This window comes from Oncorhynchus kisutch, linkage group LG2, assembly GCF_002021735.2.
Source record: "Oncorhynchus kisutch isolate 150728-3 linkage group LG2, Okis_V2, whole genome shotgun sequence".
NCBI lineage: Eukaryota > Metazoa > Chordata > Actinopteri > Salmoniformes > Salmonidae > Oncorhynchus > Oncorhynchus kisutch.
Window position 1 is genome coordinate 56,413,655 of NC_034175.2, and position 13,655 is coordinate 56,427,309.

Here is a 13,655-nt window from a genome sequence, read left to right on the forward strand (position 1 = left end):
ATGACTGTTCACAAATCTAAATGTGTATTTGAATCCAATAATGGTTGAATTCAAGAAGTTTAAGCTGCCTATCAATCATAGTTTTTGAAACCAGTGGACAGCCAGTGAAATATGCGCTCTTGCAACAAATGCATAGTGCGGATCCCAGCATATAGAATAAAAGTGAGGCTTTTATTGGTTACATTTCTCCAGGCCCATCCCTCAGCTTTTTACTAAACCAGGCGGGGCGACCGTTTTGTTATTGTTTCATCTGTAGATTTGTCACTTAAACAGCTGCCCGCAAGATATCAAAGTGTCACCAACAAAAAGGTCAACAATAGGCCTATAGCAAATACAGCACATGGCATTAATTTTTCACATGTAAATAGCACTTTTCAGTAGTGCTCAACGCATGCCATTCCATGAGCACAGCATTTATTTTTCAACTCAAATCAATGAGCCCAATCTGTCCTCCATGACAACAAAATCATAAACAACAGAGTAGGGCTGGCTAATAAGTCCTTAGTTTTCTGGTTATGCTCAGGTAAAACAATTAGGCTAATCTATACTTTCATATTTCCAAGTCCTATTCTTGAAGATCAAGGGGTATCATATTTATTGGAATGACTGGAATTCTGATAGACTTTTGTTTTTAATGTAAAATTACAATTTAATCGTATTATTAAATGTAGTAAAAAGCGATGGGTTAGAAGAAGCCTACATAACCATAAAGTAAAATATAACATCCATATACTGCCAGCTATGTAAACTTTAACATAGATTTATCCTGCAGTAGATGTCGTTCAATTGGTAACATGCATTGTTGTTGTCATGTCCTGACCTTAGTTCCTTTTTTCGTCTCTATTTTAGTTTGGTCAGGGCGTGAGTTGGGATGGGCATTCTATGTGTTGTTCTATGTTTTTGAATTTCTGTGTTTGGCCTGGTATGGTTCCCAATCAGAGGCAGCTGTTTATCTTTGTCTCTGATTGAGAACCATACATAGGCAGCCTGTTTTCCCACTATGATTTGTGGGTAGTTGTTTTCTGTCTCTGTGTCTGCACCAGACAAAACTGTTTCGTTTTCGTTCGTTCTCTTGTTATTTTGTTTTTGTGTTCAGTTTAAATAAATATTAACATGCACACGTACCACGCTGCATATTGGTCCGATCCTTCCTACTGAAAACCGTTACAGTTGTCTTCTTCTTCTTAAGGGGAAAGTAATTTAAAAGTAACTAAATGTAATCCGATTACATTACTGAGTTTGGGTAATCCAAAAATTACGTTACTGATTACAATTTTGGACAGGTAAGTAGTAACTGTAACGGATAACATTTAGAAAGTAACCTACTCTACCTTGCATACTCTAGTGTAGTAGACAATCAAGCATACATATAGATCAAATTAAATTACTATTTTCATTCTTAACGGAATTATATGCATGCACCCAATTTGACTCAGACTATTAAAACAAACAAAAAATATTTAAATGTTTTTTGACTCAGACTCTTGATTTGTTTGACGGTTGTTATGGCGGTTGCCAAGGGCTCTGCTGAATCGGGAGGTCGACTCTCCACCACTTACATAGAGGCCAGGGAAATCTCAGCGGTAAGTTTGCCTCCAAAAAGGGACAATATGATGTAGCTAAGCTAGCTAGTTAACTAAATGTGAAATTAAGAATGTGATGTTTATATTGAACGTGTTTCAAATGTCATTATTTGGTGGATTCATGGCTACTGGTTGCTATTATTATATGACTGGTTGTTTGTGGTTGGTTAGCTTAGCTCTCTGATTTCTTAATGTTGCCAACAACTAGGCTTGCCAGTTTTGCTCCCTCTGATTAGCCTGCAGCCTCCTCATGAAAATCAATGTCATTGTCAGACATTTATGCAACTGTAAATGTATACAGTAAACTTAGCTACTGTACTTTTTTTGCCAGGAAATAGAAGCTTTCACCGTGGAGTCGCTATGCCATCAGAACGTGCAAGGCTTCTTCGGAGGCCTTTGCCCCCTAAAAAGAATCCTCCCATTGTGAAATCACTTCCTTCGCCTATACATTCAGGTAGGTTACAGGGATTGTAATACAGGGATTGCCCTATTGCCTGGGACAAGTGAATTGAGCAGTCCCGCAAGTTCAACCGGCTCGGGGGTTGCCCCATTGGACGATACAAAAAAGTGAAACTGAAAAGTCATTCCAGCAGCTTAAAACTGATCTTTCTGCCCAGTTGACAATTCTAAGGAGAGGGAACTTATTTGTAATGTTACCCCCAATGTTCCCCTAATGTTTGAGTGTCCAGTTTTCTGTTAGTTAGGGGAACAGCATTCTATCTATGTTAGCAAAAAACTTCTTAGAACCTTTTTAGAATGTTTTGGTGTTAAAGGCCATCGAAGGTGAGTATTTGCCCACTGAAGTCGGTTACGACGCCCAACTGCAGTCAGGTAAAGACCCTGGTGAGGATGACAAGCACGCAGATGAGCTTCCCTGAGACGGTTTCTGACAGTTTGTGCAGACATTCTTCGGTTGTGCAATTCCACAGTTTCATCAGCTGTCCGGTGGCTGGTCTCAGATGATCCCGCAGGTGAAGAAGCCGGATGTAGAGGTCCTGGGTTGGCGTGGTTACACATGGTCTGCGGTTGACGCCTGTTGGATGTGCTGCCAAATTCTCTAAAATGACATTGGAGGCGGCTTATGCGAGAGAAATAAACATTAAATTATCTGTTAACAGCTCTAGTGGACATTCCTGCAGTCACCTCACATTTTAGAGTCACCTTTTATTGTCCCCAGCACAAAATTTAAGAGAAATTAGCTTTTTGTGCGTGTGGAACATTTCTGGGATCTTTTATTTCAGCCCATGAAACATGGTACCAACACTTTACATGTTGCGTTTATATATTTGTTTATTTATATATTTGTTCAGTATACAACATTAATGTTCTTGATGCCTTATATGGAACGTTGCAAGAACATTCATGTGCCCAGTTTTTTTCAGGGTAGAAGAATATTTCATCAACGTCCCACCAAACATACACAGGACATGGTTGCCATGTTCTCAGAATATACAATATTAATGTTCTAGACACGTTTTATGAGAAAATTGCAAGAACATTCCAAAAGGCAGACAATTTATGTCAGTCGGGCAAATTGAGCCTCTGAGAACAACCAAAATACAAAGAATTACGGAACTGATCTTTCTTATTTCTCCCCAATGTGTAGGTGAAAGGAAGGCAATATATGACACTTATGCATGTAAAATTACTGCTTATAACTTATTACCCATTTGTTCACATTACTTTATGTTAATAAAATATTTAAGTTGTGTAAATCACATTTGTTTTCACTGCTGCCTATGCTTTCTGACAAAATCACTATTTTGTAGTTCTTCAAAGTAAATAAGGCATACTTTTATGTTTGCTGAATACCAACTATTAATCACTTAGATCATGTATTTTCAGGTAGAGATACCTTGCGAACAACAACTGCTCTCAATATCCCCTCACAATTGTGCATTTGTAAAAGAAACACAGACTGGACAAGCAGATGCACAATGGATTATGGTCATAGTAGTTAATTACCACGTTTTATGAGCTAAGCTATGGAGAATATTGGCCTGTTCGAAACTACAACTCCGTACAACATCACACAATTCAGGCTGGATCTGATTTATCTCTAGAGAGACTGCAATGTGTGCATTGAGCTCACAGAATAAAAATGAATGAAATGGAATTCAAATAATTGAATTGTTGGTCAATTAGTTGTTTAAAAAATGAAAAATAACAAAAATGTTGGTCAGCACTATCTACGTTTGATCCAACTGTTAAAGTGCCATGGGAAACTTGCATTTGTTTCTTCCAGGTACAATCATAGACTCATTGCCCTCAACAGAGAGAAGGGATCTGAAGGACAGTGCCACCGGGCGGAGTGAGTCAAGCTGCCACATGCTTCCTTTTTGGGACTATGACCCTGCAGCCTTTAGGGTGGCTCCCACTCCTCTGACCTCGGTCCCATCCATGCTAATACCTGAAATAATTGAGGGATTCCCCTGTAAACCTCCACGCACTCTCCCCAAAATCCCCCTCCTCGACCTCCTCAAGACAGACCCCAGATACATCCCCTTTCCCCCTAGTTTTAGCTTCAATGACTTTCTGCGGGACCCTAATGGCGGCTGTGGGGCTCAGTCACTAGAGGGCCTGAAGAAAGTGGCACTGTCTCGCTGCAACTACAGGAAGCTGGTTGGGCTTTTCCTGATGGAGCTGCACAAAGGGCAGCAGACTGAGGTGTCCAAGCAGCTGATGTCCACTGAGAAATTGCCAGAGGCCAAGAGCAGGATCCCACAGAAGCAAATCATATGCGGTACATACTGCATATAATATGTTAAAAGATTACCTACCATTGTAGTAGGCTATAATCCAGATTGTGGTGTGTTCATTATGCACCTGTACTAGTGTATTATTTAGTGAGTATTGTGTGACAAGGATGCTTGCTTGTGTAAGTTACAGTGGTGTACTGTTTCTTCATGCGTATTGTGTGTGTTGTTAGCATTTGTTGTGTGTTATCTGATAAGAGCTGGCAGCATTGATCCGTATGGAGGTGCAAACTCAGATGATGTGTCGGCGGAGCTGTTTGGGAGATGGGACCTGCATGTCTGAACAGAAGTCTGTGGAGATATGGGTACCCCCAGGGGAAAGACAAGCTGTTCAGAAGCAGGAAAATCTATACCTAGGCAAGAACATGTTTGCCTTCTAACTTACTATAACAAAACTAACACTATTGAGTTGTTTGTACAAAGCCAAGTTCTGTTTTTCTTGTAGCAAATAAATACATTTTTCCTTTGAGCAGGAACGGAGGTGATCCTGAACTCTGTGACTACCAAGCACTTCCAGGGCTCTCGGCGGACCCACTCCCCGTTCAGGCACTCTGGAGAGGGCATCACCCCATCTGAGCTGGCCATACTGGACTGTCTGACAGAGGGGGGCCAGGCACTCACCCTGAAGGTGCTGTGTGTTACTTACTGTGTTGTGTGTTTGTGTGGGTGTGTGTGTGTCAAATTCTACAAGTCTCTTGTTTGCCAATTATTTATGTATCCTTTTCTTATTGTTTTATCATTTATTCCTTATGTATTGAAAACATTTGTTCTCAGACTCTTTGCAGCATTACTGAGAGCGACAGAAACACAGACATCACTTATTCTGACTAACATTAAAAGGAAATGAAACGACTGTCTCAAATTTAGCATAACAGGAAGTTGAAGAGGAATATGCAAGCTAGAGCTTCCCTTTTTCTCTGAACCTTGACTGTGTGTTTGATTTACTGTGTGTTTTCTCAGGCCCACTTCATTGCCCTGCTTCCTGATCTGACTCCTCTGGCCCAGAGCCTGCTCTACCTCAACCTGTCCTTCAATGACTTCACTATCTTCCCAGTGGAGGTGAGATGCCTTATGAACTGAGGCAAACCATGAGCATGTCTTACTGGGGTCGTTTTAGAGCAGTGATCATCAACTAAATATTTGACTAAAACGAATAATTTCAAACCTTGCTTACATTTGTATGCGATCACATACAGTATATCTCTCTATTATGTTTCGGAATACTTTGAAACAGATTTCCAAAATTAAAATCACGTGGAGCTGATTTTCTGGTGTTGTTACATGTCCAACAATAAAATTAAAATAAAATAAAAAAATAAAATGCTCCGAAAAGTTGGGGGGCCAAATAAAATCCCCCATGGGCCAAAATAGGCCCACAGGCCGCCAGTTGGGGAACCCTATTTTAGAGCCTATTTATCTGAAAAGGGGGTTCTGAGCATGTTGCAAAATGTCATTGCAATTCCATGGCAAGACAACTTCCAAATATCTCTCTCTCTTTAAACAGGTGTATGAGCTCACACAGTTGGAGGTGCTGAAGATGAGAGACAACCCCATAGAGGAGATTCCTACCGGCATCCACAGACTCACCAGGCTCAAAACCTTTGTCATCTCCTTCTGCAAGATCACCTCCCTGCCGTCAGAGTAAGCCACAAGGGGGCGCTACAGGGTTGGGAACTTGTTATACCACAGTGTTATAAACCTACACTGCTGTTAGAAGTCTCTGTCGGTCTCCCAGATCTGAGTCCTGTGCTGTTGGTCCTACCTACAGGCTGTACCAGCTGCCCACCCTGCAGTTTCTAGATGTATCCTACAACCTTCTCTCATCCCTAACAAATGACATCAGAAAACTCAGGTACAGTCTAGAGTAGGCAGTAAGTCTGCAAAGACCATGATATTGAACTTTTTCCAAGGTCTTATATTGCATGGGGGTAACTTACCTACCACCACCACCTTTGTAAAGTACCCACTTTGTGTTATTATTTAAATATAACAGAACACCTCTGTCTGCAGGACTCTGGAGTACCTGAATGTGGAGGGGAACCAGCTGCCTGGCCTGCCCTGTGGGGCCCTGCGCCTCTCCCTCACCCAGCTCAGGATCTCCAACAACTACATGCACCCCTACTTTTGGAAGAGCTGCAGCTGGAACTCTCCCCAGGATCTGCAACACTCAGCCACTATGACCCTCTCTCTCACAGACACCTGTCTGCGCTACGCCAGCCTTCCCCCTGAGGCACAGATGGCCCTTAGCAGGTAGCCTATTTACATGACCCTGATCAGATTCAACTAAATAAATACACAGTATAAAGGATGAACTCCATGTTTGTTTGTTTTAAGGTAAAAGAGATGACTGTTTCATTGATGGTGTGTGTGTTTTTTTTTGTGTCCCCAGGGTGGGTGTGTGTGACTGCTGTAGGGGTCCTATGTACGGACCTGGACTCAAGGTAATCCGGCCCTGCTACAATATCTTCGGACTACACAGGGTGCCATTCATCTTCTATGCCTGCACCCCAGCATGCCACTGGAACTTCAAGATCCAGACCAAGAGTCTCTCCAGTCTTCTGTATGGAGAAGACACAACTCACAATAGTGAACAACTAACATGACTGAAGGAACCAATACTGAGGCTACTATATCTTGGCCTTAATAGCCAAAGACCTCTGAATATCTATCTCATCAGCTCTATTAATCTTGTGCCAAATTGTAACCTTACCATAATGTCTACTGATGTCACTGTCTTTATATAGCCTTGAGTAGTTGTCTGCAAAAAATGTATTTTGCACAGCAAGTGCATGTGAAAACTCCCATAATTATGGCACTTTTAATGTCTTTAAATTTTCCATTGACCTCCAATTAAAATAAAGTATTTCTGAATACTAGTTGTGTTTAACTATTTCAGCCTCAAGTAGTGTGTATCGCTTTAAGCCTGACTTCTTATTTAAACAAACAAAATGTGGGCCAATCACAGCACCTCAACAGAGCTTGACAAATAGTTTTTTGAATGACTGAAGGAGTGAGACGAGTTTTGTAACTTTTTTATTAGTAGTGTAATGGCATTTTTAAAATACTTTTTTTTTTACCCCTGTCCAGGTGGTGGCGGCGGCAATACTACATTAGTTGTAGTATGCTATAAAACCTTAGAAGAAAAATAGAAGATGATGTATAGTTGAGAGGGATGAGGCCAAAGTAATGGCAAATAAGTCTGGCTGCACAACTGATTGACAAACACTGCAAATTGAAAAGTCATGTGACTAAACTGAATAAAAAGAAGAAACTACACTATGAAACAAAGATAAATGATAAAGAATGATAGGAAAAAGTTTTGGAGCACCATGCCACTGACTTTGAGTAAAGCCAGTGTGCCTATGTATGAGGATGACTCAACACTATACACCTCAGCTACTACAGCAACTGAAATGACTGCAATACTCAACAAAGTGCTGCAGTTAATTTCTGAATGGGTGGCAAGGAATAAGTTAGTCATAAATTTCAAAAACTAAAAGCATTCACTAAACCTCAACTAAATCTTGTAATGAATAATGTGGAAATTGAGCACATTGAGGTGACTAAACTGCTTGGAGTAACCCTGGATTATAAATTGTCATGGTCAAAATATATTGATACAACAGTAGCTAAGATAGGGAGGTCTGTCCATAATAAAGCACTTCTCTGCCTTCTTAACAGCAAGGCACGTCTTACAGGCCCTAGTTTTGTCTCACATGGACTACTGTTCAATCGTGTGGTGAGGTACCACAAAGAGGGACTTAGGAAAATTGCAATTGGCTCAGAACAGGGCAGCAAGGCTGGCCCTTAGATGTACACAGAGAGCTAACATTAATAATATGCGTGTAAATCTCTCCTGGTTCAAAGTGGAGGAGAGATTGGCTTCATCACTACTTGTATTTGTGAGAGGTATTGACATGTTGAACTACTGGCACACAGCTCAGACACCCATGCATACCCCACAAGACATGCCACCAGAGGTCTCTTCACAGTCCCTAAATCCAGAACAGACTATGGGAGGCGCACAGTGCTACATAGAGCCACGACTACATGGAACTCTATTCCACATCAAGTAACTCATGCAAGCAGTAAAATTAGATTTATAAAACAGATAACAATGCACCTTATGGAACAGCGGGGACTGTGAAGCAACACAAATGTAGGCACAGACACATGCATACAAACACACGATAACAGACACCCACGTACACATGGATTTTGTAGATATTTTGTAGATATGTGGTAATAGATTAGTGGCCTGAGGGCACACACTTAATGTGTTGTGAAATCTGTTGTGAATGTATTGTAATTTTTGTATAATTGTATAACTGTCTTAATTTTGCTGGACCCCAGGAATCCATGACAAATACATATATAAAAAGCTAGTGAATTCACACTCCAGAACAGTAGGCAGACACAGCCTACACAGTAGGTGGAGGCATGCACCGCTAACTTACGAGTATGTTTGCAGACCGCCATGATACCATAGAAGAAGAGGAGGAGCAGACAGCTACAGGAAAAGACGAACATCTTTGGGCTATCACTAACGTTACTTACCACAGCGGAAAAGTCTAAATGTGCTATATATAAATTCTTGAAAATTAACATTTGCTTTTTGGTCTTACTTTAAGGTTAGCAGTGTGGTTAAGGTTGGTGTTCGGTTTCAAATCACATTTTAAGAAGATTAATTGTAGAAAAAGTGTAGAAGTTTATGACGGTGGCTGAAACGACATATTTTTGAGAAAGCTTTACGAGCACTTCCGGTGTCAAAGTTTGTGTTGTGTTGTGTTGTCAAGATGGCTGGCCATGATCATCATCGTGACCATCTGTCTCTGTGCTTATGTGACTTAATCAGGTAATAATCCATTAATAAATGATGCTGCTTTGTTTCTGATACCTGTCTAACCTTACAATTCTCGCCAACAGAAACTGGATATGAATAAAGAATGAAGTGACCGTCATAGCTACCTAACGTTAGTTAGTAGCCATATCTATGAAGAGAAGACATTTTAAAATCGGAGTAATTTGTATAGACAAACCATTGTCAAAAACTAGTTAAATTCCTAGTTGGCTAGCCACTCAGAACCAGTCAGCCAGCCACCATGGTGTTATAATTAGTAGTATAACCTTAATAATTTTTTGTCTTGAAAACAGATTACTATGGTCCATGGTGCTGCCATGCGTGTATCTGAGCTTGGTGCTGGCGCTGCTCCTGTTTCTACTCGTCATGGGTGTCCGAATATGGCTGCAGAGGAGTCGGAAAGCCCGCCTGGCTCAGAACAGTTCCCCAACTGTGGCCTTCTTCCACCCCTACTGCAATGCAGGAGGGGGCGGGGAGCGGGTGCTCTGGTGTGCCCTCAGAGCGCTTCAGAATAGGTAGGTTTACGCAGTCTGAGCCTATAGTTAGATTTTAATGCATTAGTGGAGTGCTCATGAGCTTAATAACCTATCTTCTTGATATGTTATGTCTCTTCTGTGTCTTCCCTCCCGTAGATACCCAAACGTTTCATTCGTTGTGTACACCGGTGACCATGGGGTGGCAGGGGAGCAGATCCTCGAGGGCGCCCAACAACGCTTCAACATCAGGCTTCCTCATCCAGTGACTTTCATATTCCTGAAGAACCGTCTCCTGGTGGAGGCTAGCTCCTACCCCCACTTCACCCTGCTGGGGCAGAGCATGGGCTCAATGTTCCTGGGCTGGGAGGCCCTTACTGCCTTTGTACCAGACCTCTATATGGACTCCATGGGCTATGCCTTCACTCTGCCTATCTTCCGCTACCTGGGAGGATGCAGGGTGGGCAGCTATGTGCACTACCCCACCGTCAGTACTGACATGCTGTCTGTGGTGAGAGAGAGAAACCCAAGGTCGGAACTGTTTATTTTAATTGCATAAAGCATGTTGATATGGTTATTTATTGTGACACAGATAATGTATTCGTTAATAGTTTGGTTGATGTTTTTGTTATCAAACTTGTAATTTGCCTCTGCAGTATTTGTGATGATACACTCCCTCCTATAATCCCAACAGGTTCAACAATGCAGACTACATCTCTGCTAACCCTCTTCTTAGTATGGCCAAGGTGATGTACTACTGTGCCTTTGCTCTGATCTACGGCCTAGCAGGCTCCTGCAGCGACGTCATCATGGTCAACTCTACCTGGACACTGGGCCACATCCTGGCCCTGTGGCGCGCACCCAGCCGCACCGGTGTGGTCTACCCTCCCTGTGACGTCCGCTCCTTCCTCAACATCCCATTGGAGGATGAGGTGGAAGGGGAGGGGCTCGATGACAGGAAGTGCCATTCGATAGTGTCCGTGGGTCAGTTCCGACCAGAGAAAGACCACCGGCTGCAGATTAGGGCCTTCCGGAAGCTTCTGGACAGGAAAGGGGTAGGTCCAGGAGGGCGGGATTCTCTGAGGCTGGTGTTGATTGGTGGCTGCCGTAACCAGGAGGATGATGATAGAGTGCTGATGCTGAGGGGGTTGTGCCAGGAGCTGGGTGTGACAGAAAAAGTTGAGTTTAAACTTAACGTTCCATTTGATGAGTTAAAGAGGGAGCTGGTGGACGCCACCATTGGTCTGCACACCATGTGGAATGAGCATTTTGGCATAGGTATTAATTTTTATCTATACCATCTTACTATCTTCTGTTTTTAAGAGAAGTTATGAGAAGTTTTTAAGAGAAGTGTTGTTCCAAACATATCCATCTGATCCCAGTTCCTACTCTCTGCATCCTCTCTCTCTTGTCTCAGGTGTGGTAGAATGTATGGCTGCAGGGACAGTCATTCTGGCTCACAAGTCCGGCGGCCCCAAGCTGGACATTGTGGTTCCCTATGAGGGCGGGCAGACTGGCTTCCTGGCCGACAGCGAGGACAGCTACGCTACTGCCATGGAGACCATCCTGGCACTGTCGCCGTCGGCACGGCTGGAAATCCGGCGCAATGCTCGACGGTCTGTAGACCGTTTCTCCGACCAGGAGTTTGACGCCAGCTTCCTGTCTTCCATGGAATCTCTGATGGGAAAGCTGGAGTGATGAGGGAAAACCAATCACTCCCCCCTCACAGACTGAAACCCTTCCTCTCTGCTGCACTCACAGGCCTGATTAGCTGGAAAACTGATGGTCTATGAGACCTTTGCTGGCTTTATTCATAGGAATAAGTAAGGATGCTTGTCTAACTTGCCCTGTCTTGCTAGAGTTCCAGTGAAGGGACTTGCTGGAAATTCTATTGATGTTTACACTCAAAAAGCACTTGGTCCTTATATATCTAGTCCAATACGGCAGAGGGATCAAACATTGTGCTTTTTTTTTTCTCACTGTGATTTTTTTTCTTGCTCTGTTATGGGACTATGGTTCAGAATTGTAGATATTATACAAACAATGCTTTAAAAAAAAAAAGGAAATGTATTGTTAATTTGTCTGAATCTTAAATGTAAACTTGTTGTATTTTGTATATAATTTTTATTTACTCTTTAAAGTCCCTCCAAGCAACAACGATACCGAAACATTTTCAATGCCCAAATAATTTACATCTTGTCAATGCTTGCTTATGTTATACTTTAACCTGTGGCAAGAATAGATAGCCCTTGGTCAAAACTTTAACCTGCAGTTTAGAAAAATGCAAGATGCGTCTGTACTTAAAATAAATAAATATATATATATTTCACCTTTATTTAACCAGGTAGGCAAGTTGAGAACAAGTTCTCATTTACAATTGCGACCTGGCCAAGATAAAGCAAAGCAGTTCGACACATACAACAACACAGAGTTACACATGGAGTAAAAAAAAACATACAGTCAATAATACAATAGAAAAATAAGTCTATATACAATGTGAGCAAATGAGGTGAGATAAGAGAGGTAAAGGCAAAAACAAAGGCCATGGCGGCGAAGTAAATACAATATAGCAAGTAAAACACTGGAATGGTAGATTTGCAGTGGAGGAATGTGCAAAGAAGAAATAATGGGTTGCAAAATAAATACAGTAGGGGAAGAGGTAGTTGTTTGGACTAAATTATAGATGGGCTATGTACAGGTGCAGTAATCTGTGAGCTGGTGCTTAAAGCTAGTGAGGGAGATAAGTGTTTCCAGTTTCAGAGATTGTTTTTGTTTGTTCCAGTCATTGGCAGCAGAAAACTGGAAGGAGAGGTGGCCAAAGGAAGAATTGGTTTTGGGGGTGACCAGAGAGATATACTTGCTGGAGCGCGTGCAACAGGTGGGTGCTGCTATGGTGACCAGCGAGCTAAGATAAGGGGGGACTTTACCTAGCAGGGTCTTGTAGATGACCTTTAGCCAGTGGGTTTGGCGACGAGTATGAAGCTGAACTCTATCAGAGAAATAGTTGGTAAACCAGGCGAGGAAATCATTTGAGAAACCAAGGCTATCGAGTCTGCCGATGAGGATGTGGTGATTGACAGTCGAAAGCCTTGGCCAGGTCAATGAATAGGGCTGCACAGAATTGTTTCTTATCGATGGCGGTTAAGATATCGTGTAGGATTTGAGCGTGGCTGAGGTGCACCCATGACCAGCTTGGAAACCAGATTGCATAGCAGAGAATGTGCGGTGGGATTCGAAATATTCGGTGATCTGTTTGTTGACTTGGCTTTCGAAGACCTTAGAAAGGCAGGGTAGGATAGATATAGGTCTGTAGCAGTTTGGGTCTAGAGTGTCCCCCCCTTTGAAGAGGGGGATGACCGCAGTTGCTTTCCAATCTTTGGTAATCTCAGACGACACAAAAGAGAGGTTGAACAAGCTAGTATTCGGGGTTGCAACAATTTCGGGAGATAGTTTTAGAAAGAAAGGGTCCAGATTGTCTAGCCTGGCTGATTTGTAGGGGTCCAGATTTTGAAGCTCTTTCAGCTGACTGGATTTGGGAGAAGGAGAAATGGGGAAGGCTTGGGCGAGTTGCTGTGGGGGGTGCAGTGCTGTTGACCGAGGTAGGGGTAGCCAGGTGGAAAGCATGGCCAGCTGTAGAAAAATGCTTATTGAAATTCTCAATTATAGTGGATTTATCGATGGTGACAGAGTTTCCTATCCTCAGTGCAGTGGGCAGCTGGGAGGAGGTGTTCTTATTCTCCATGGACTTTACAGTGCCCCAGAACATTTTTTAGTTTGTGTTGCAGGAAGCAAATTCCTGCTTGAAAAAGCTAGCCTTGGCTTTTCTAACTGCATGTGTATATTGGTTTCTAACTTCCCTGAAAAGTTGCATATCACGGGGGCTGTTTGATGCTAATGCAGAACGCCATAGGATGTTTTTGTGTTGGTTAAGGGCAGTCGGGTCTGGAGAGAACCAAGGGCTAAATCTGTTCCTGGTTCTACA

At 42.4% G+C, this 13,655-nt stretch overlaps 2 protein-coding genes across 4 annotated transcripts; both read left to right on the top strand.

Annotated features, from left to right (window-relative positions):
* The first annotated feature begins 1,429 nt into the window (after positions 1–1,429).
* Positions 1,430–7,229, top strand: lrrc63 (leucine rich repeat containing 63). 3 transcript variants are annotated; one of them, XM_020458366.2, is made up of 10 exons: positions 1,430–1,583; positions 1,922–2,037; positions 3,829–4,326; positions 4,538–4,696; positions 4,813–4,967; positions 5,300–5,398; positions 5,844–5,980; positions 6,075–6,191; positions 6,350–6,589; positions 6,729–7,229. In XM_020458366.2, exons 2-10 carry the CDS (start codon positions 1,944–1,946, stop codon positions 6,940–6,942), a joined length of 1,713 nt encoding a protein of 570 aa, XP_020313955.1. In that variant the 5' UTR covers positions 1,430–1,583; positions 1,922–1,943; the 3' UTR covers positions 6,943–7,229. The 3 variants fall into 3 exon arrangements, with proteins under 3 accessions (XP_020313955.1, XP_020313946.1, XP_020313961.1); XM_020458357.2 differs by having other exon boundaries at positions 1,431–1,583; positions 1,915–2,037; XM_020458372.2 differs by having other exon boundaries at positions 1,440–1,583; positions 1,915–2,037; positions 6,108–6,191.
* A 1,592-nt stretch (positions 7,230–8,821) lies between these two features.
* Positions 8,822–12,002, top strand: LOC109868666 (GDP-Man:Man(3)GlcNAc(2)-PP-Dol alpha-1,2-mannosyltransferase). The gene is made up of 5 exons (XM_020458383.2): positions 8,822–9,194; positions 9,494–9,715; positions 9,833–10,204; positions 10,368–10,951; positions 11,091–12,002. The coding sequence occupies exons 1-5, from the start codon at positions 9,136–9,138 to the stop codon at positions 11,369–11,371; spliced, it is 1,518 nt and encodes a 505-aa protein (XP_020313972.1). The 5' UTR covers positions 8,822–9,135; the 3' UTR covers positions 11,372–12,002.
* Positions 12,003–13,655: the final 1,653 nt, after the last annotated feature.

Coding starts and splice junctions, on each gene's coding strand:
- lrrc63 (XM_020458366.2), top strand. CDS start 1,944: ATGCCATCAGAACGTGCAAGGCTTCTTCGGAGGCCTTTGCCCCCTAAA. Junction 2,038..3,828: donor TCCTTCGCCTATACATTCAG/GTAGGTTACAGG, acceptor TGTTTCTTCCAG/GTACAATCATAGACTCATTG. Junction 5,981..6,074: donor ATCACCTCCCTGCCGTCAGA/GTAAGCCACAAG, acceptor TCGGTCTCCCAG/ATCTGAGTCCTGTGCTGTTG.
- LOC109868666 (XM_020458383.2), top strand. CDS start 9,136: ATGGCTGGCCATGATCATCATCGTGACCATCTGTCTCTGTGCTTATGT. Junction 9,195..9,493: donor TGCTTATGTGACTTAATCAG/GTAATAATCCAT, acceptor TCTTGAAAACAG/ATTACTATGGTCCATGGTGC. Junction 9,716..9,832: donor CTCAGAGCGCTTCAGAATAG/GTAGGTTTACGC, acceptor TCCCTCCCGTAG/ATACCCAAACGTTTCATTCG.